Here is a 22,983-nt window from a genome sequence, read left to right on the forward strand (position 1 = left end):
GACTTTTAGTTCTTATAATCCCTAAGTTATACCTAAGGATTACTAAGGAATAGAGTTTACAAAGTGAAGGAGTACCGTACTTTCTGGCGTATAAGACGACTTTCGCAAGCGTTAAAATTGGCGCCGAAGTCGGGTGTCGTCTTATACACCGAGTCGTCTTATACACCGGAAATAACGGTAGTTTCCGGCATATAAGACGACTTTCTAGGCATATAACTCGGCGCCGAAGTCAGGGGTCATCTTATACTCCGGGTCGCCTTATACGCTGTAATATACGGTATATTTCAATATATCCAAAATATCTATTCTTCCCTTGATCCCAAATAATAGTGGTAAAGCAGCTAAAATAAAACAGAATAGAGTTTTCCTGTGTGCTTAGTGCTGTTTCCTTTGTCTCCCCCTCATGAAAAAAAGCTATTTTTGTGATGGAATGTGCACCTGGAGAGACAATAGAGAGAGTTTTCCCAGGGAGAAGGCAGTATATTCTAAAGAAAAGCACAAATTACGAGACTGCAGTTCTGGGCTGGATGTGGGAGAGGTTCAGGATAGCCACACCCTAAAATTTCTCAGGATCTATTTATTAGGGTAGAGAATTATAGATTTAGTTTGGCAAGATTCGTCCATTAGGTGTAAGGATTGGACTTGATTAGATTTCGCTGTGTCATGTTTGGACTTGGACCTGACAAATTTCTATATATTTGGGGGATTTTTCTGAAAGCATTTAATACAGGTAGTTCTTGGTTAATGATGGCTCTGCTTAGCAACTGTTCAAATTTGCAACAGTGCTGAAAAAGTAGCTTTGTTATAGTCTTCAAACTTATGACTGTCCCAGCATTTCTGCTACTGACACATAGAATTTAATTGTTTTGGAGGAATTATTTTTCCTCAGCAACCTCTCTTATATTGCTCATGGACACCTCTCAATGTATTTCAAGGTGTGCCACAGTGCCTTGAAGTAGCAGGTGGGAAAATTTCTACAGATTTCCATAAGTTACATTGAGATTCAAGGCTGTGAGTGTTTTGTATTGACATGCAAGACAGGTGCAATAATTCAACTATTAATTATATTATTTCTAAACTTAGTTGTTAGAATGTTATCTTAATTATTGTTTAGAGGCTCTTACAGTCTTATTTAAAATAACAAATTATAGCAATGCGTACAGAAATATAGGAAGTCCAACCACTGGAAAAAAACAATTTGGAAAATGTATACATACATACATACATATAAGAAAACCATTTTTTAAAGTAAGTTATGTAAATTGTAGCTCAAGTTTTCAATGAAGCTCTATCTTGCAGTGGATTGATTTTTCATGGACTAATTAGGGTTGGTAAAGGTAACATTTTAAAATCATGTTACAGATGGTGATTTCAATTTTATTTGGCATTTATAGAGTTAAGAGTTGTTACTATACTTATTTTTATAAGAAGATTTGTCACAAGGTAGCTGACAAATACAGCATGTTACAGTTCTGAGTGCAAATGTCAGTCATTAGGAAGAGAATTATTCTGAAAATAGAATGCTCCAACTGAGGGTTTTTTCCATTCAGTATTAATGTTCAGCCATTTATTTACTGAATTTATTCAAAAAGATGGTCTTTCTCTCTGCCCTCTCCCCTTCTAGTAAGGGGAAGGTTGACTTACAAGATGACTTATAAAATGAAAGAGAGAGGTGGGGAGAGAGAGGGACGGATGCAAATACTGCTGTTTGTGAATGCAAAGGGAAAAGTAATGATAGTAGGCTGGCTGAATAAAGCAACAGTCTTGAACAAAATTTGTGTGGGACTAAAAGCTTTGTGGACCATGCTAAGGAATAAACTGCATGCAGCTCAACTGAAAGCCATTTACCAACATATACCCTTTTTGTAACCTGAAGAGAAAAGTACCCCAAGGATTTCCCCACCCACATAGTTTCTGTAATATCTTGCAGTATGTATGCTGAGATAAATAGACATGGCGAGAGCCTATACACACTTTGCTGGTAGTAAGAGTCATTGAGCAATAGTAGAACTTTCTGCAGGGTGAACATTTTTGTATCTTACCCCCTCTACCCTTTAACCATATTTGTATAGAGATTAGTCTGTGAGTAAGCAAAATGTTCATACATACATACATACATACATACAAACATACAAACAAATAAATAAAATGAAGCTGGAAGAATCAGATAATTGTACACATTGGGTGCCCTATTTTACAGTGATTTAATTAATTAGGTAAAATTTGTATGTATACTATATATGCACGCACTTGAGCATATTTCCAGGACTGGTTTCAGTGGGTACTGGCAATGATAATTGAGAAAGTAAGACTTGCATATTTATAACCCTTTTCTTATGTCTAAGTACACTTCTTTTGGGGAAAAGTTATCTTAAATTCAGTGGCATGTTTTCATTAAATATAATGTTTGTGTGTTTAATCATTGCCAAAAATTTTAGTTGCGATGAATAGAAATATTAATATATAAGAAAAATTCTTCTGATTTTTTTATATTCTTTAGTTTTTCATTTAGTCATAGCAAATTTGTGAGAAGCTGACCATATCAATATCATTTGGGATTATATTAATATTTAAATTAATGTAGTAAAATGTTGTATTTATATTATGTATTATTGTTCTGTGCAGATTAATGTAAGGGTTACTACTATGGATGCAGAGCTAGAGTTTGCCATTCAACCGAACACAACAGGGAAACAGCTTTTTGATCAGGTATAAATGTTGAGTTTATGTATGTCTTCATCTTTTATTAACATTTTACATTTTGTATAAATGATAGCATAGTATATTTTTGCAAAAAATAATCTATTAACATATCTAGGATTGATAATCTGATTTGTGAAGAATTATAAAATATAGTGTTTACATTCTAAAAAAATAAAATAAAATAAAATAATCCATACAACTGTGATGAGATATAAGCTATATTTTTAAACTTCTCCTTCTCATAGAGGAAAAAGATAGCACTGGTACAAAGTTAAGTTGTTTAGATAGTCCTATTTAGTATTAGAATTCTATTGCAAAACATGATAACAAAGATAGAAACATTTAATCTGTAGTTTTATTTGTATTCATTTAAAAAAGGGCTATATCCACTATAATTGTGTAAATTCCCCATAAAAAAGGAAGCTGTCCAAAGAATAACTTCATTCTGATTCATATTCTGGAAAGTTTATCAGAATAGTTATGCCAGAAATAGAAGCAATATGCCTAGAATGTTAAAGGCTCAGAAATAATAGCAAGAGGAAGATTCTATTCTTGTGTTTTTGTGGGTTATTTGTAGATGTGTGATTTGTCACTTTGGGAAGCATGAACTGATTTTTGATTTGCTCCATAGAAATATGCTAGATGTATGTGGGATGTGTGTGAGAGAGAGATTAGCATCTATTTCAATTAAATCAGCTTACCAGTGACCACATGCACAAAATTAGCCTGCAGCACATTATATAAACCTCTGTTTTAGCTGCTAACAGGACACACTTAAATTCTGATAACCCAATAAAATAGTTGTCCTATTTCATAAAATTATGCCGTATGAGGATTTTCTATAGCAAATATGGTGTGTAATTAAACAAAGTGATGAATGATGTTATTTAATGAAAATGGCTTGCCATTTTTTTCAGTAACAACTACATTGCTCTGTGATTCCCTGGCCATCTTCATTTCAGTAGTCTCTTCTTTTTAATTGTAGTTTAAAATGTTTCAAAGTTCTCTCTTGATAGGCTGATACAAATTGCTGTTTTTCATGAGGAAATACAGTATTTATTTATTGAATTTGGATATCACTAAATGAAGGAAGGACTTCTAATAGTTAATAGCAGCAGTAAAACATCCATGGCAAGATCATTTTTAAATATTGCTATTTTCTTTTTTAGGTAGTAAAAACAGTTGGCCTACGAGAAGTCTGGTTTTTTGGATTGCAGTACGTGGACAGCAAAGGGTACTCAACTTGGTTGAAATTAAACAAAAAGGTAATGTTTTTACTTTAAAAATTTAAAATAATTTTTATGTGTTTGATGTAGCAAAAGTATCATTGGTAGAATAGATACATTCTGAAGATTGGGTTGTAAGTAAAGCCGATGTTGATATTAGATGGGTGCCTAATGAATGAAGAAAAGAGTAAACTGTAAAATATATTTCTAGAATATGTGTGAATCCATTTCTAAGATTCTTATTTTCTATTTCATGTCAATCTAGTTTTATAGAAAATTTGATTCATATCTAAATGGTACGGCATATTCAGTTCTTTGATACCATGTAATATGGAAGGTCACTGAAGGCAAATAATAAAATAGGTATATTCCTCCTGTTGGATTTTTTTTTTATTCTTTGCCCCACTCCCAAGTAATCATGGCAGGATTTGGATGCTTTTGGTTAATATGTACCTGATAAATACTCAGCATCTAAGGAGAGCTAAACTTTCAATAAGTATGGATAAGTAGAATTATTGGGCTCATCTCTGTGTTAGAACATAAAGAGAATTATTTTTATTTTCATATAAGGCAAGCATTCCAACTAACTAAACTTATTAGCTTTCATATTTCTTTGTGGGATGAGGCACTGAGAGAGAGGCAAGAGAAGATTATTATACTTGCATCTCATGGATCATAAATCATTCCTCCTAGTAGTAAAGGAAGCTGATAAGCGCTGATCAGATTGTGGCACAATGAGTCTACTGACAAACAAGAGGATTGTATTGATGTGCTCCAGGAAACTAAAAATAACAGAACTATAAAAAAGCATGTAAGGGGAAAAAAAGTAAGGATGTACTACTAAATTGAGAACATGATTGTCTGGATTAGAAAAACTAAAACATAATTAAATGTTTAAATTAGCAGTTTGCTGCAGCTGCCAAACAAGCCAACACAGTTCTAGGCTGCATTCTTGCAGGATAGAATCAAGATCACGTAAAGTGTTAATGCCACTTTACAATGCCTTGGTAAGGCCACACTTGGAATACTGCATCCAGATACCACAATGTAAAAAAGATGTTGAGACTCTAGAAAGAGTGCAGAGAAGAGCAACAAAGATGATCAGGGGACTGGAGGGTAAAACATATAAGGAACGGTTGCAGGACTTGGATGTGACTAGTTTAATGAAGAGAAGGACGAGGGAGGATATGATAGCAATGTTCCAATATCTCGGGTTGCCACAAAGAAGAGGGAGTCAAGCTATTCTTTAAAGCACCTGAAGGCAGGACATGAAGCAACGGATGGAAACTAATCAAGCAGAGAAGCAACCTAGAACTAAGGAGAAATTTCCTGACAGAACAATTAATCAGTGGAACAACTTGCCTGCAGAAGTTGTGAATGCTCCAACACTGGAGCATTTTTAAGAAGAGATTGGATAACCATTTGTCTGAATAAGGTATAGGATATAGGGTTTCATGTCTGAGCAGGGGGTTGAACTAGAAGACCTCCAAGGTCTCTTCCAACTCTGTTATTCTGTTCTGTTCTATTCTAATCAGGGATGGAACATTGTCTAGAACACTGAACAAGAAAATAATATGCCGTAACATTTTTCTGCCAGCATTACTTACTCTTCCTAGTGTAGTTTTTATTGGGCAATGTTAACTACAGGTAGTCCTCAACTTATGACCATAATTGAGCCCAAAATTTCTGTTGCTTAGTGAGATAGTTAGGTGAGTTCTGCCCCATTTTATGACCTTTCTTGCTTCAGTTGTTAAGTGAATCACTTCAGTTATTAAGTTAGTAATATGATTGTTAAGTGAATCTGGTTTCCTCATTGACTTTGTTTGTCAGAAGGTCACAAAAAATGATCACATGATCCTGGGACACTGCAACCATCATAAATATAAGCCAGTTGCCAAGCATCCTAATTTTGATCACATGATCATGGGGATGCTGTAGCAGTCGTAAGTGTGAAAAATGGTCATAAGTCACTTTCTTCAGTGTTGTCACTAAACAAATGATTGTAAGTTGAGAACTACCTGTATAAATATTTCTTGTTCCTCAATATTTTACTTTAGCGGCTTTTTAATCTTTTTGTTGCAGTTCTTGCTAAACTTCTCAGTGCTATATAACATATCAATTAAGTTCATTTTCATGAAATTTGATGTGCGTAATACTTATTAAGGGTGGTGCAATGAGTTAGTGGTTGTCAAGGTGGAAAACTGACAGCCTGGGCTTGAAACCCAAGTGTCACGTGACAGAGTGAGCTCCTGACCTAGCAGAGTGAAAACATGCTAGTGCAAGTAGATAAATAGGTACCACTTTGGTTGGAAGGAAACAGTGTTCCGTATTTTCATGCTGGCCACATGATGACAGAAGCCTCTCTCAGACAATGCAGGCTCCTTCTGCTAAGAATTGGAGATGAGCACTATCCCCTTGAGTCGATCAGAACTGGACAGGGGAAACATTTAAACATTTAATGCTTATTAATCATTAAGAGATACATTCAAAATATAGTTTCCATTGGTTGACCTGGAAAAATATAGCTATATCTCCAGTGGTTAATGCAAGATTGATTTAGTGAAATCAAATGTATTGCCAATGTGCACTATATATAAATAGGCTTTCAGAGTTGAGTTTTTTAAATAAATGTTGGAGAACTCCATCCCTTATTGTGGTCTTGAAATATGTTTTTGAAATATACATTCTGAAAGTTCTCACACTTCCCTAATTATTTAATTATCTGTGAAAATCACGCCCTTCAATGCTGTATTTTTTATATTACATTGCAAAATATGATAAGTAGTTATAATTACTTTTTCCAATATGTTAATGTTCTCTTCATCCTTTGAAATTTTATATTACAACATATATTTATATTTTATAATTTATATATTTCATTTTAGGTAACACAGCAAGATGTAAGGAAAGAAAATCCATTTCAGTTCAAATTCAGGGCAAAGTTTTTTCCTGAGGATGTTTCTGAAGAATTGATTCAAGAAATAACTCAGAGACTCTTTTTTCTGCAAATCAAAGAAGCCATCTTGAATGATGAAATCTATTGTCCACCTGAAACTGCAGTTCTACTGGCGTCTTATGCTGTTCAAGCAAAATATGCTGATTACAATAAGGAAATACATAAGCTAGGATATTTGGCCAATGACAGACTTTTACCCCAGCGGTAAGAAATTTCTGGGTATATCAAAATGTAATTGGATTTAGAGTTTGATAATGTTGCCTAAGTAATATAACTATGAACAGTGTAGTACATAATATGATATGAATTTGTGATTAAGCCAGTGTTATTAAATATGTATCTTTTCAAAATTAAAGTAAAATGGCTGCATGTATAATATATTGCTTAGAAATAATTAGAAGCTGAATATGGAAAATCAAGGACATCAGCCTGGCAACCAAATGTAGGTTAGTTTGCTCTATTGTATTCCTCATAGCTACCTATGGTTGTGAAAGTTCGACTTTAAAAAAAGCAAATCAGGAAGAAAATTAACTCATTTGAGCTGTGGTGTTAGAGAAGGCGCCTGAGTATTCCTTGGATAGCAAAGATGACTAACAAGAATGTATAATACCAGCCATGTTACTAGAAGGCAAAATCACGAAACTGCGTCTCCCTTATTTTGGCCATGTCATGCGGGGGAATTAACTGAAGAAAGCAATTATGTTAGGAAAAGTTAGCGGTAAAAGGAAACCAGGCCACCAAAGAAAACAGTGGCTAGACATCATCAAAGCTGACATCAGCCAGAGCATAGAACAACTCAAAGGAATAATACAAGATCAGAGAGAGAGAGACCTGATCCATAGAATTGACAAGAGTTGGACATGACTAAATGGATAACATCAGATAATTATTAAATGTGCATTCATCTCTTTACGGTTTGTGTGAATATACAATATTTAACAGAAAAGAAGAAAAGTAAAATTCTGATTTTAATTAACATTTTATTTATAGAACAGTTTAAATGCTGTGGTACAAATAATATTAAGCCAAAATGAGCTAGGAGCAAATTTCTAAAACTGTGTTTCCATAACTAAATATTATTTGGGCTTTTTAGAATTAAAAATGATACATGACATAAGATAAAGTCAATTTCGTTGGTGGAGGATGCTTCTCTTTATTACAGCTGTGCCATTAATAGCGTTTCTAAAGTTGAATAAGATATCATTGATGATTAGACATCAGTTTTTGGGTAATTGTGCTGCTGTTTCTCCCTATCCAAATAATTGCTTGATTCTTCTATTTGTTTAAAATAAAGAATTTTCATTTGGATTGCTGTGAATTTAGTGGAGCAGGGAAATATAGGACTTTGTAATATAGGAGGTTGGGATTTCTGGAAGTTTAACATACTGCAAACAACTTGATATTCTCCTGGTATATTGGACTGTATCTTCTACATCAGTGGTGGCGATCCTATGGCACACATGCCAGAGGCGGCACTCAGAGCCCTCTCTGTGGGCACATGTGCCATTGTCCCAGCAGAGTTCGCCAGAGTAGCAAGAACGTGACATTTGGAAGTGACAGGGCAGGAAGTGAGTGAGCAAGCGATGTTGGCCCCCCGGGGATGCCCTGGAGATGGCGAGGGACTGGCCCCCGCCACTCTGGCCCTGGCCATGCTCACCCAGTCTGCCGTGATCACTGCAGCCACGCCCACCCGGTGGGCCACGCCCCCACGCCACCCCTGAGGGCACCACAATGCTAATGCAGCCCTGGCACTTTGCAATAAATAAGTGGGTTTTGGGTTGCAGTTTGGGCACTCGGTCTCTAAAAGGTTCGCCATCATTGTTTATATCTTTTGCTATTGGATATAGCAGAGAAGTCCAAACAATTAGAATAGTAGGGAGACTGTTTGCTGTCTTCCCTATCCTTTTGCAAACAGGCAAGTTTCTTTGTGAGAGGAGCAGCCTTATAAATACTTGAAATAAAAATAATTTTTATTTTGATAGTGTTTTGGAACAACATAAACTGACAAAAGAGCAGTGGGAAGAAAGAATACAAAATTGGCATGAAGAACACAGAGGAATGTTAAGGTAATTTCCATATTACCTTTTTATAACTTTTGGAAATTAATTTCCTTTGGTTTAATAGTAATTTTTCTTCTACAAAATCTCTTACTTTTGAGTATGTAAGTGAAGTAGGTTATCCAGACAGCTATTTTAATTTACTTCAGTTCACAATATTTAATTTTTAATAAGTGTTCCTGTTTATATTAAGTCAGCATGTTCTTACGTTTTCAATCTAGCAATAATTAACCTTGACCATATCATCTTTGGGACTGGTCCTCACTGAAATAAATAGAACTTATTTCCTACTAGAGTTAGATGGAATTTGGTAAATACAATAGTTAAGTTTTTTTCATTTATTAAGAATAAAACATCATAGTTAAAACTAATGTTTGCGGGCTAAGCCTATGATTATTATGCATTTTATATGGTTTTAAATTATGTTATTTTTATTGTCAGGGAAGACTCTATGATGGAATACCTCAAAATTGCACAAGATTTGGAAATGTATGGAGTCAACTATTTTGAAATTAAAAACAAAAAAGGAACTGAATTATGGCTTGGTGTTGACGCTTTGGGTTTGAATATTTATGAACATGATGACAAGTAAGTAGCATAATACTATTCTGTTGATCCTGTAGTACAGCTTCAAGTATTACATTTTCAATAACTTTCTAATATATTTTTAAAATATGCCCCTTGAGAATACTGTAGTAGACGGTGCTTCTAACAGAAGTAGATTTCTTTCTGTTACAGAAGGCAGGATGGAGCAGAGAAATCTAATGAAAAATCCTTTTGTTTTAACAGATGCAGATGATTTTTGTCTTTCATGCCTAGCTTTATGTCTCTTTCTGTGTTTTTTCCCCATAACTAAGATTCTTTCCTTCTTTCCTAAAGGTTGACTCCGAAGATAGGTTTTCCTTGGAGTGAGATAAGAAATATATCATTTAATGACAAAAAGTTTGTGATAAAGCCCATTGACAAAAAGGCCCCTGTAAGTAAATATGCTTGAGATATAATCAGCACATCTGTTGTTTTTTTCCTTCTGTTTCTTAGCTCTCCAAATAATGTTTTTTGTGACTTGCAAAATTTATTTTGCTGTATTTATGATTGTTTTTCAGTTATGTTTTGGCTTATTTATGCTGCCAATGTTCTTTTTTAGTTATATTGGAATTCTATGTTGTTACCTTTTATTTCCGTCTGAATTAGAGTTTGTAATCGCAAAGTAATGCGTTAGAACGGTAAATACTCAAAGCTATTGTGGGCTAGTAGAATAATGATAATAATTTATGAGAAAGACAAAAGAAATTTGGATAGTGGATGTTTAAATATTGGAGACAGTAGAATAGAAGAAAAAGAATTCAAGAAAAATCACAAAATATAAAGACATGTAAACAGAAGTAGAACAACAATAAAGAAAGCAAAGATTGTATCAATATTAACAGGTCTCATGGGTATAATTCCAAAACATCTGGAGCACCCTTGAACACCATCAGCATTGATAGAATCACCATCAGTTAATTGCAAAGGGCAGTACTTGGAATAGTTTACATCCTGCAACAATACTTTTAATATTATTAAACAACATCTGCCTAAACAACAACATCTGACTTAGCTTGTTCCACACTCACAAGAGACATAAAATCAGAGCTTTTCCATTATGACCCATATGTTGTGAAATAGCCTACAAAGAGATTTAACAAATCTTGGCAAGTTTTAGGAAGGCCTTGAAGATAAGACTCTTGCATAGAATATTCAAAGCCTTTTTTTTAATTAATATTTGGCTGGCATAGTAACTTTCCCCCCCTGCTTTACTTTTTTTTGTGCACGTTAATTTTCTTTTAAATCAGAGTTAATCAGTTGAGGCCTCAAATATTAATACTAATATTAAGGGTGCAAACCTCAGGCCATAATAAACATAAGCTTGATTTAGCCCCAGTATATAAATTAGCTCAGTCAGTTAATACAGTGTTGGGAGTATAAAAATAACTTCAGAATATATATGAAACATCTGGTGCTCTTGGACAGCTTTCCTAATCTGATTACCTCCGAATGTGATTGCCGTCAAATCTAATAATTACTAGTTAAGATATTTCTATTATTTGCATGTGTGTAATCAAAATTATGGCTTACTCTGGTTTTAATTTGGTTTTCTGCCTAAAAAGAAGCAGGAAAAAACATACTTGTATATCAGCAGCTTGCTGTTGATTTATGAAATCAACATTTGTGGGAAAAGTTCTGGATGACTGATAATGTTCAAACACTCAATTGTGTATGGGTTGTGTATGGGCGCATGGAATTTGTCGTTTCTTGCCTATGTTAACTAAAAGTCTCACTACCTTATTTTTTTAACATTCTTCTGTTGTGACTTTTTGTAACATTTTTTTCTAAAATGTAATTAACTAGACCCCCCAATTAATGATTTAAAATTTAACTATGGTATAAATCACTTCATATTTTATTCTCAATAATAAACTTTTTCATTGCTCAGCTTATTGTTTGACAGTTTTAACCAATAACCAATATCTATGTGTGTTATTATATTTTCTTTTTCTTTAAGTGCAAGTTGAATTTTCTCCACCATTTTGTTACATAATCATTCCAGTTCTTTTTGAAACACTTTTCACTCATAATTTACTAAATTGATGTAAATGTGTTTGTTTCTGAGTAACAGCACGCTAATTCTAGATCACTGAGATTTCTAGAATAGCTTTGACTAGTCCTGCTAGAGAGTAATTAGTGAAATAAAACTATTTTTATTAATAAACAGTGATGTTTCTCAACATACATGACATTTTGTTTACTTAAATATTTTTCATTAGGATTTTGTGTTTTATGCACCCCGTCTGAGAATTAATAAGCGGATATTAGCACTATGCATGGGAAACCATGAGCTATACATGAGAAGGAGAAAACCAGATACAATTGAAGTGCAACAGATGAAGGCCCAAGCTAGAGAAGAAAAACATCAAAAACAATTGGAGAGGTGGGATATTTACAATTAGTCATGAAGGTTGAGATTCTTGTAGCAAATTAGTTTGAAAATTAATCTTCAGAAGAATTCCTTGAAGAAAAGTATGACCACATGGGGAAACAGAATTATCTGAAAACAATGGGGGACAATAGAGCATATTAATTTAGTGTCTTGGATCTCTTATGCATAGTTTGTAACATTTTAAGCAATGTTATCTGACTGGGTACAGTGCTGAGTGATACTTAGTCCTCCAGGCAGCAGTGTTTATAGTGCTACAGTTTACACTGTGTTAATGGCCCTAAAAACATGGTTCTCCAGCATTGTGGCCCAATTCCAAGAAAGTACAGTGAGAACAGTTTGCTTATTTTAATTAGACTCTACTGGAAGCCTGATACTTTTGGGAAAAACAAAGTACTTGTACTGACCTGTTTACTGTATGTTCTCTTAGGTAACATCAGATTGTTATGTTCTGATATTAATGGGAGTTCCAGTAAGTGTCACTTTCATATTAGCATTAGCTACTACCATAAGTTGCCAGATTGAGCAATTACAATGAAAAACTTCTGTTTTCCCATGGAAGATCAATTATTGTTTTATTACACAGCAACGGTACTATACAGTACAGTAATATTCTAGTCCATGTTCATAATTTGAAGTTTCTTGTGCAGCATGCTAGAATCATGTGTTAGTTGCATAGTAAATTCTTATTCAGTGTAATGAAGTAAAATATCTGCTTACTGTATTATGGTGATTATCAGCTAAATGTTTGGCTGTTACTCTTTGGTTGCATTTGGTAGCTGGCTGAAATGTTTGGGGGTTGGACCTTGTTTTTTTTTTTTTTTTTTTTTTTTTGAAAACAGCATAGGCCTGCCTGGTATCATCCAGGTATTATGGGACCACAGGTCTGTGAATTCTTAGCCAGTATGGTCGAAGGCCATGGTTACTAATTATTGTATTGTATATCAGTCAAATATTGTACATCTTAAATGCAACAACATGAGCACTTGTAAAACCTGCTTTTTTTCAGTAAGGTATTTTTTACCAGTAGATCACTTAGCATATTGTTGGGATAATTTTTTTGTGTTTGGGTAAATGGATTTATTCATGGGGGGATGAATACTGTTTGTTCAATGCTTTATTTTTACCTGTCTCATTTTATATAGGGCCCAACTAGAGAATGAAAAAAAGAAAAGGGAAATAGCCGAAAAAGAAAAGGAAAAAATAGAGCGTGAAAAAGAAGAATTGATAGAACGACTAAGACAGATTGAAGAGCAGACAATGAAGGCCCAAAAAGGTGAAGTTCTTTTATGTATTAATGACAGGACATCATGTTATGATTTGAAAAGCTGTTGTAAGTCTTCTAAAAACATTATTATTCAAGTGAAAAAAATTAGCCAATATTATAAAAATATTTATTCTACTTTCTTACAATGTGCCATTTTTACCTATTTTAATGGCTTGCCTGAAGACACCAGAAAGCAACAATTCCCCTAACTACTGCTTGGGAATGGATAGTGTGCAGCAAGAAATAAACAGCATAATTAGTAGTGCCTGGCAACTCAGCATACCCACGCACAGAAGGCAAATGCAAACCATACTTTGTAACTTATTGGCAAATTGTGGGTTTGTTCCAACCAGTTGGGAAATCAGTCCAAAGTACATATTTTGCATAAATCAAACTGGAATGCTTAAATATCTAATAATAATATATAAATATCTAATATATAATATAATATAATATATAAATATCTAATAATTTTCCCCAGATGGGAAATTCCCTGTTCTTAAAATCTTGCCAAGGAATTTTGAATTTTCTTTTTCATTTGCAAGTGTGACCTGAGGACTTTAAAATTAGATGAAGTTGTCCAAGTATTTAAAATTCATTGAAGGCATATCAAATCAGATAGCTTGTTCATTCATTTAGACCAGGATTGTCCACTTTTGCTTGGCATTCCAGAATCTTGGGCAAATCAGCTTCCCATTACTTAATACAATATATATTGTTGTTAACTGAAGATGCAAGATGCTGTGCCTGAATTCTGCCTGTATGAACATCATAAGCATTACAATAGAGCAGTGGTTCTCAGCTGGTGATCCACAGATGCCTGAGGGACTGTGATATCAGTGGGTCCACAAAGGCTTGAAGAAATGTTATGATTTAAATCTTGAGTTAAGTCATGCTGCTCCCTGGCCACAAAAGGTATTTAAAGGAGGGGGGTCCGTAGTGAAAAATAGATTGGTAAAGTGTTTTTCACTTCCTGTAATACCAGTAGAATATTCAGATACTTAGTGGATTTTGGTGCAAATGGTTTCCAATCTAGGTAGTGAGATAGCCTTTCTTCAAGTTCTGAAATTCTATTTAAAAACAAGCTTATTCATTTCAGAAAAAGCAAGTACATTGGGTAAAGTTGAGAAAATATTGGAATTGGTTCTTTGAATGTAAAACTGACTGGACTTATAGTGGAAACAAATTCTACCTGATGAGTTATGCCATCTTAGACAACTTAATTTTCTTGGTTAAAACTGGAGGCAAGGCCAGCAGTAATTTTTGTAGGCATTGTTTAATTCTGTATTGCTAATCTGGACTGCTAAAACTTGATTTTTATTTCTTTGATTTAATGAATATACAGAACTGGAAGAGCAAACAAGAAGAGCTCTAGAGCTAGATCAGGAACGAAAAAAAGCAAAAGAGGAAGCAGAGCGCTTGGAAAAAGAACGAAGAGCTGCTGAAGAGGCAAAAGCTGCTCTAGCAAAGCAGGCAGCAGATCAGATGAAGAATCAAGAACAACTAGTAAGACTTCATTCAAAGCTGTGGTAGATTGGGTTAGAATGTGTTGTCATAAAAATGGGAGAGGGAAGAGCACCTTGGGGAATCTAGGGTGGACAACGCATTGGTGACAGGCATAGGGAGCCACAGGAGCCAAAAACTGTTACAGGGAAAGATGCCCCAATGTGCAGTATTGTTGGTGTATTCCAGCCCTTTGAGTTCACTCCCAGTCCTTGGACAGCATACCCTCAGAGGCCCTGGGGTTCAGCTGCTGCTGGTGAATGGCAAGTTGGTCAGTAATAAGGCTCCCTTTATTCCAGACCTCATTTAGGAGAAGGGATAAATTCCATAATTTAGCTAATTAGTTGACTGACTAATCGTATGAGGAGAATAAATTGCTGTTTTATGTTATACCAGTATATCAGTGGAATGCTTTTTCCCAGGCGGCTTTCTGACTCCTCTTTTTTTTTAAAGTCAAACATTCTAACAGCTTTGTATTGTCATATTTTAATTTTTATGATACCTCTATTTGAAATATCTGTATACTGATTCCCATTTAAATTGACTAATTTTAATAAAATATGGCAATTTTTAAATTGGGATTGTTTTGCTTTGTTTGAAGCATAATTGGGATTATGTCTCCAATGAGAAAAGGTCTCATTCTTTCTAGAAAATGTATATAAAGATTGCATGGCGAACAGTGATTCAGTGCAAGACAAATTCTTTTTTAATTATCTTGGACCTTTTACTTCACTTTTTATGCTATATACATTTGTGTTTTAGAAAATACAATCATATGAATTACCGTAAATGCCAGCGTATAAGTCGACTTCTGCGAGCGCTGAAATCGGCGCCAAAGATGGGGGTCGTCTTATAAGCCGAGTCGTCTTATACGCCGGAAATACTGGTAGTTTCCGGCGTATAAGATGACGTTCTAGGAATGCGGCCCGGCTATAAAGACGAAGGTCGTCTTATACGCCGGGTCGCCTTGTACGCCAGCATATACGGTATTTCTTTTAGTATGTGTTCATATAGTGGCCCTCGGTATTTTAAACTATTTTTAAGGATATTCTTAGTCTTTACAGGATTTGTGATGGATTTTATTATGTTACTTTGAATATAGTCTTGTCACTTAGAATAAAGTTGAATAAATAAGTTGAAGTTCACAAGTTGAATAATAAAATTATGCCAAAATTATGAATATTTTTGTATTTTAGATGATTTTATGAAGTTGTTCAGAAAATAAACTCTTCTTGTTTTATAGGCAGCAGAACTTGCTGAATTTACTGCAAAGATTGCACTTTTGGAAGAAGCCAAGAAAAAAAAGGAAGAAGAAGCTTCAGAATGGCAACATAAAGTAATTCTTTTGTAAACTGTTGCTAGAATTTTTCATAATAAAAGATTATAAACTCTATGTTGGAATCCCCAAATTTTTAACATTATTCGTCAAATTTGGTCTGCTGAAAAATATATTTTTAAGTCTTTTGGAGCCTTATTTTCTATTAATACTATTCTATCCTCACCAGAAGAAAAACAGCCACGTTTATATTTGCCCATTTTCTTTTACTTGGGTAAAACAAATATGATTTGATACAATATGTAGGTCTGTCTATCATCCATCCCCAAATTTTAATTAGGCTTCTGTGAAGTCCCATTTTAAGTCAGTTTCTTGATTTTCAGCTGTAGGCCACAAAAGCTATTTAGAATCTTCAAAAAATGTTTTTGCAATGTTTGTAAATATATAAAATATTATATATATACTTAAATTGGCACAATCCAATTCTCTCCAACCTAATTAAAAACTTTTTCATTGCCTCTGGGTTATGAGTATTAAAGTTATTTTTATTGCAACTTTTTAGGCTTTTGCAGCTCAAGAAGATCTGGAAAAGACCAAAGAAGAACTGAAAACTGTAATGTCAGCTCCGCCCCCACCTCCACCCCCACCAGTAATTCCTCCCACAGATAATGAACATGATGAACAAGATGAGAATAATGCTGAAGCAAGTGCTGAACTGGCTTCTGAAGGTATTATGAACCATAGAAGTGAGGAAGAACGTATCACAGAAACACAGAAGAATGAACGAGTAAAGAAACAACTTCAGGTAAACAAGTCTGTTGGAAACCTGTCATATAAGCTAAAAACCAAGGACTTTTTAAGGGTTGAGTTTAACTTAGTATCAGGAATCTTTTCTTTACATTGTTACCTTCTGGATATCTCCCCCTTAGAATATAAAACCTAATGGGGCATGAAATGTTCTTGATCAACATGGGACACAAGGATGTGTTGACTTCAGCTCCCATATTCAGCAGCCAAGCAGCAACATCTAGAATGATACCAGGCTGTTGAAGTCCCCCGATTCTTCTACTCCCCACAAACACTGAAAATTAGATTATAGTTTTATTGATGCTGTTGAAATAGCTTATTGGGCTAAACTTCCTTTCAATGATAGATGTAGTAGAGGTAAAGGAAGTGTTTGATTTTTAAAAACATTAAAACCAGTACAGTGGGATTCCTGACAATATTGTGCTAGGAATAAGCATTCTGAACTACAAAAATTTACATGATATACTGAGAAGTGGATCATTTAAATGGGCAAATAAATTATTTTAATGCAATTCAACAGGTAAAGTAAGAATAAATAAAATACCCCTGCTTTCTAGCATGTATGTATTTTAATGGCTTAAACAGTGGATTTGGCAAATTCCTGTCATGTACACAACTAATCTCATTTATATCCCTCTTTTTAACACATCATTTCTCCTTCCCCTAGCTATATGAAGGAGTAATTGTATACTATATATAATAAGTTTTGGATAATTATTTGAAAATAGTAACAGTTTAAAACAACTCTGGAACAGATAAGGATATTATTAAAGCAAACATTGAAGCACAATGCCAACTATTTTCAAACAGTCTTACCAGACTAAATAAGGCATACATTTTTAAATTACTGGTAACAAAATACGTTGTCGTTTGTCTCTGAGACTACGTGTTTACTTGTAGCTTTCCATTTAATGACACGCCCTTGCTTTTTCTACAAACTTTGTTTAATTAGAAGACTAAAATAAGTCAATCTTGTATAACAGACTGTATAAATTTGATGGGTAGAAATGTTATGGCAATATCTAACCCCTCAATACTTGCATTGAATAGGCTCTCAGTTCTGAATTGGCCCAAGCCAGAGATGAAACTAAGAAAACCCAGAATGATGTACTTCATGCTGAAAATGTTAAAGCAGGCCGTGATAAATACAAGACTCTTCGACAGATACGGCAAGGCAATACAAAGCAGCGGATTGATGAGTTTGAAGCAATGTGAGAGCCATTTCTTTGCATGTCTGTTCTCCACTAAAGTTGAACCACCAGCAGAGAAATATAGGCCTTTCCACAGATGAAAGGATCACACCTCACCTTGCCAAAGCACTTATACCAGTTTGTGATTAAAACATATTTCCCCCCAAAAAAAATATTGTTCAACAATAAGGCAGTCGATCAGCTATGACTCTCTGGAGGTGAATGAGAAGGTTTCCATGATTTTATATTTTCATGCTTTCTCCTTTGAAGTAACAGCAATCATATGGTAGCAAAGCTGTTAATTCAAATATTAATTGACTTCAGTTTTGGCATTTGTGCACTTTTGCTTGTTTGTTTTCATTTAGCAAATTGGTGAGGATTTTGATATTGCTAATTTTTAAGGGCTTCCCTTTGTAGGTTAGAATTCTTTGGTGTTTCATGTCCTATCATCATTGATGGTTTTATTTGCCCTCCTGTTCACAAAGGTCTAGATGGTAGGTGGCTGTTCCAGCACTTTTTTCATTCATATATATATGTTACATACATACATACATACATACATACATACATACATACATACATATATGGGGGGGGAGAAACCTGGACCTTTCTGATAAGGGAGCATATGAAAACATCAGTCCCAAGAAGGGGACAGAAGCCTACCTCACTGTAATAAACATGATGATTGGTCCGTGAAACACCACATTGATATGCTAACAGTGTGAAACTATGTCCTGCATAGCTAAACACTACAAGAATCTAGGAGCCTTTATTCTTTAATATTTTGTTAATAGATTTATAGTATTCAAGGAGTGTTCAGCTGCCTTTTTGACAAGCTAAATTTTGAATCATGTATTTTTTTAATTTTAACCTGTCACTGGTATATTATCCAATAAGAGGTGTGAAATGTTTGGTTATGTTTTCTGAATACCTTTGTACTAAATTAACATTGTTGCAAAAACATTTAATGAAGTCAGTGCATAAAACAATGCTCTCTTGCATTCAGTTGTAGGGCCCACTTGCACATTCTTCCTGTTCCTTCCATGTTAATTCTGAGAATATCTATGCTTTGTGTTTTCAGAGAATGTAGTCATAGGAACTGTGGCAGAATGTGGGCAAAAGAGGTATGAGCAGATCTTTAGGCTGAAGTTCAACATGCACTCAAAGATTATTGAATGTGTGTGTTGGAATCAATATGAATCACTCTTACCTATGGAATGGCTAATTAAAATTGGCATCTTGGGTTTGAATATCATATTTGTGGAAATAACACTGAAATTACTTACCATGTCCAGTGAACTTTAAGAGTTGGGAGAAATAAGTCCTGCTTTCTCTGAGGATGGTTCAGCTCTGTTATGTTTGGTATTATGCACTCAACTTTATACTTACCTATGAAAATTGCCATTTTATTAATCATTCATGCACAAGTTCCTTACAAATCCCACTGAAAGTTAGGGGTTTCCTCCCCCCGAATCAAAGGTAGATACTGTGAAAGTTACATATACACCCATTATTTTATGGAATAATGATAGCTGAGCAATTTTGCATAGACTGGTGTGCAAATATTGTGCATGTGCTCAAACATCTGGTTGCCCTGGATGCTTCTGCTTCCACCTGCAGGATTGGGCAAATGCCTTGCATCTTTTCATGCAGTGAATTCTGAGATACGGATTTCTAAATTGTTCAAAACCTTTGCCATAACGGGTGGAATGTTGTGTATGGTTCTTCCCTGAAATAGGCACACATGCATGGCTATGTTAATCTATTACTATGGAAGAAAGGGAAAGAGAAGTACCAGTAAAATTTGCTGTTCATAATCTACATTGTATAGTTTAATATTTAAATGGATCTAATCCATTTATAAAACTGTGAATATTTTTCTAGGAATTGACATCTGTAATAAGGTTTTTCACCACGACTAAATTGATGGTAAGGGTTGTCATCTGCTATTGGGCGAACACACCAGTTCATGTTGAGGCATTCAGGAAATACTTGGTGAAGTATTCGTATGCTTCCCCTCCTCCTCTCTTTAGCATCACGTTTTGTGTTGTAAAATTAAGCTATAGTTACTATCATCTATTATTTTGAATAACATTCATTGGCTAACAATAAAGAGAATACAGCTAATTTTGTGAGGTTCATTGTGGTTATTTAATTTATCATTCCTGACAAGAATTGTATTGTTCTTAGTTCTAAGAAAAAAATGGAAGAAAACATGTGATTCATTCATTTCAATAATGCAATAAAATATAAGAGATTAAGGAGGGGAATGGACATTGCATTGGATTGCAATGAAAAGTAATCATTTTGGAATGGACAAAAAGCTATTATAAATGTTTAAAAATTGCTTTCTTTCTGAGTTTCATGACTTAACCTAAAATGGTGTATGTAGATAAGTTTGAATTTGGGGCATGTTGGTATCTGATCCAGATTTGCCATATGAGGTTGCATAAATAGGGGAAAGTCTCGATGTCTGAACCAATTTAAAAGGAAATTCATTTCAATCTCAATATGTATACCTAAAAAGTAATTCCATATTTAATTTTAAAGCTGTCTAGTTTTGTGAAACTCACAATACTATAAAAGGTTTTTTTTCTGCTGCAATAAAAAAATAGATATTCCATGCAGATGGATTGACCTTATATTCCAGTTTTGTAAGTTGGCAGGTGTTGATGTAGGACAAATCATACTATGAAGATTTTGGATGATCTTAAGCAGATAGGCTGGAATTAAATCAAGATGGCTATGAGGCTAAAATAGCTTCTGAGCTTTTCAAAGGAATTGATATTTTTGTTAGGATTTCGCACATACATAAATTGTGCCTACACAATACACAGTAAGCTTGTTTCAGGTAGGCAAAGTCATAATATATTTATGACTTTGGGATCAATGTTTTGTAACTAACCTAGATTTAGAGATAATCAGTGAGGTGACCATGTTTGCTAAGAGTTCAGAATTAATTGAAAAATAAATTAGAAACTTTCAAACTGAGAAATGAGACCATTGACATGCAGATGTAGTCCAGTATAAGTAAATGTAAAGCACATACCAGAAAGTGTTTGTGTGGAACTAAGTGCACTGATGATGGAGTTTATGCTTATGATGTGGCAATGATAGAAAGCTCTCAAAAGTGATTACATTCATCCATCATATTTATATTGTCTTAAACATGACTTACTGAACAGCTATAATTAGCAAGCTGTGCATATTAACCCATAGTTTATAAATTGCTGATTTGATCTACTATTTGTTAAATGTTTACATCCTTGACTCCCAACAACTGGTCAATTTCTAAATAAACACCAGAGAATAGAGTAATAAAGATGTGTTTAAGTAAAATATGGCTCATCACTTTGTATGAACCAGATCATAATGTTATTATGTACTGTGAAAATTGCAATTATATTGGGGGGGAGTTATTAAAGGAACTCAAAAAACCCCAGGACCCAGTATCAAAGTACCTTTGCAGATATTTGTGATGCAATTGAATTTAGAGTAGGATATGCAGTTCTTTTATCTTCAGCACTGAAAGCACTAATTGCTGGAGAACAGGAGGTGCTGTTGTGCTTATAAAGGCTTCTGATTTCAATCATTAGGAACAATTCTAGAACAGATGTCTTTTGGCTTGACGCAACTCACCTTCTCTTAAGTTCTTACATTTTAGCACAAAAGAATATAAACATGATGGCCTGGATCGTCAAATTTCATATTTCAAGTATAAACTTTGTGCCTGTTGTTTCACATTTCTACTAAGGGACAGCAGCTTCTAATGCCAAACTGCCATATACAATACATCTTTACAAGTGAAAGATATGTACACTGCTTCACAGGATCAGAAATCCAAATATGTTGTGGACTGATAATGGAATAGAGATTTACATCTCATCATCTCTGAATAAAGTATGGAATTTCCAAGAAATGGGAAGTCCAAGAAATTTGAAGCAGAAGAGTAGAAGTTTTACTATTTGAATAAAAGCAAGAAAAAAGTCGTACGTCAAAAGAAAAAAAAGTCAAGCCAGAAAATTTTGTTATATTCTTATTTCTCTTTATTGCACAAGTGCCATATTGTTTTTTTTCTGTACAAATTAGGAATTTGTGTAACTTCAGTCTTTTAACTATCCATCTGGCTGAGTTTGAATATGCCAAGTTTTCTCTAGAGTTTTGTATTATTTAGGGCAAAATATTGAGCCATTTGTAACAAATCAGCATCATTTTATAGTCTACTTGGCATGCTGCATTTTATTTTGTAAATTTCTTTTAAATAACCACTTTACTATGATCTGGACAGCTCAGAATTGTATTCTATTCATCTTTGAGTGAAAAAAATATATAGACATTTTAATGTCTAAAACATAAAACCTATTATTAAATTTGTATTTTTTGCTTTTTAAATGAAGTTTGGGTTTATTTATTTGTGGTAAGTGATCTAAACCCTAAGGGGAGGGGGGGAAGGAAGAGTTGAATCATCAAATCACGTACCTCTGTACTACATGGCCAGGAGCTTTATTACAGAAATTAGTTTATTGTATTTTTATCTTATAATCAACAGAAAGAGAGCACTCTCTCTCTCACACACACTAGAGCAGGGATCTTCAAACTTTTATGACTTGTGGACTTCAAATCCCAGAATTCCTCAGCCAAGCACGCTGGCTGAGGAATTCTAAGAGTTGAAGTCCACAAGTCATAAAAGGGCCAAGTTTGAAGACCCCTGCACTAGAGAAATGGGATGGACCCCTAGTTAAGAACAGCTGAAAGACAGGTGGGTGCAGTGGGTACTACCAAGTCTTAACCCCAAGGTAAAAAATAACCCAGGATACAAAGTCCCAGAAGGCTACTGTGAGATCAGATTTGATATTTTCAGCTTTCCATATGGATACAGCCATTCACCTCAATTGGTTTCAAGCCAGGTATTACCTGGCTTGAAAATATCATTAAATGAAAATATCATTAAAAATAAAACAAAAATCTTAAGTAAGTTCTAAAATTCAGTCAGGTAAGGAATATATGCAGTGGACAATGTCAGT

The 22,983-nt window shown here is 34.4% G+C and overlaps 1 protein-coding gene across 4 annotated transcripts in view; it reads left to right on the top strand.

Annotated features, from left to right (window-relative positions):
* Positions 1 to 22,983, top strand: part of LOC120311708 (radixin) — a 73,585-nt gene that overhangs the window by 7,772 nt on the left and 42,830 nt on the right. For 2 of the 4 annotated variants that reach the window (XM_039351519.1, XM_039351520.1), the window contains exons 3-15: positions 2,626 to 2,709; positions 3,873 to 3,968; positions 6,815 to 7,089; positions 8,868 to 8,951; positions 9,384 to 9,530; positions 9,822 to 9,918; positions 11,747 to 11,910; positions 13,062 to 13,192; positions 14,529 to 14,689; positions 15,930 to 16,022; positions 16,525 to 16,767; positions 17,820 to 17,980; positions 19,041 to 22,317. In XM_039351519.1, coding sequence (XP_039207453.1) covers positions 2,626 to 2,709; positions 3,873 to 3,968; positions 6,815 to 7,089; positions 8,868 to 8,951; positions 9,384 to 9,530; positions 9,822 to 9,918; positions 11,747 to 11,910; positions 13,062 to 13,192; positions 14,529 to 14,689; positions 15,930 to 16,022; positions 16,525 to 16,767; positions 17,820 to 17,980; positions 19,041 to 19,089 — 1,785 coding nt within the window. In that variant the 3' untranslated portion in view covers positions 19,090 to 22,317. Of the gene's footprint in view, positions 1 to 2,625; positions 2,710 to 3,872; positions 3,969 to 6,814; positions 7,090 to 8,867; positions 8,952 to 9,383; positions 9,531 to 9,821; positions 9,919 to 11,746; positions 11,911 to 13,061; positions 13,193 to 14,528; positions 14,690 to 15,929; positions 16,023 to 16,524; positions 16,768 to 17,819; positions 17,981 to 19,040; positions 22,318 to 22,983 lie in introns of those variants that run through there. The other 2 variants (XM_039351522.1, XM_039351521.1) reach the window with 1 other exon arrangement.

The sequence above is a fragment of the Crotalus tigris genome, unplaced genomic scaffold (genome assembly GCF_016545835.1).
Source record: "Crotalus tigris isolate CLP2741 ecotype Arizona unplaced genomic scaffold, ASM1654583v1 scf7180000018371.15429387391:27106975, whole genome shotgun sequence".
Taxonomy (NCBI): domain Eukaryota; kingdom Metazoa; phylum Chordata; class Lepidosauria; order Squamata; family Viperidae; genus Crotalus; species Crotalus tigris.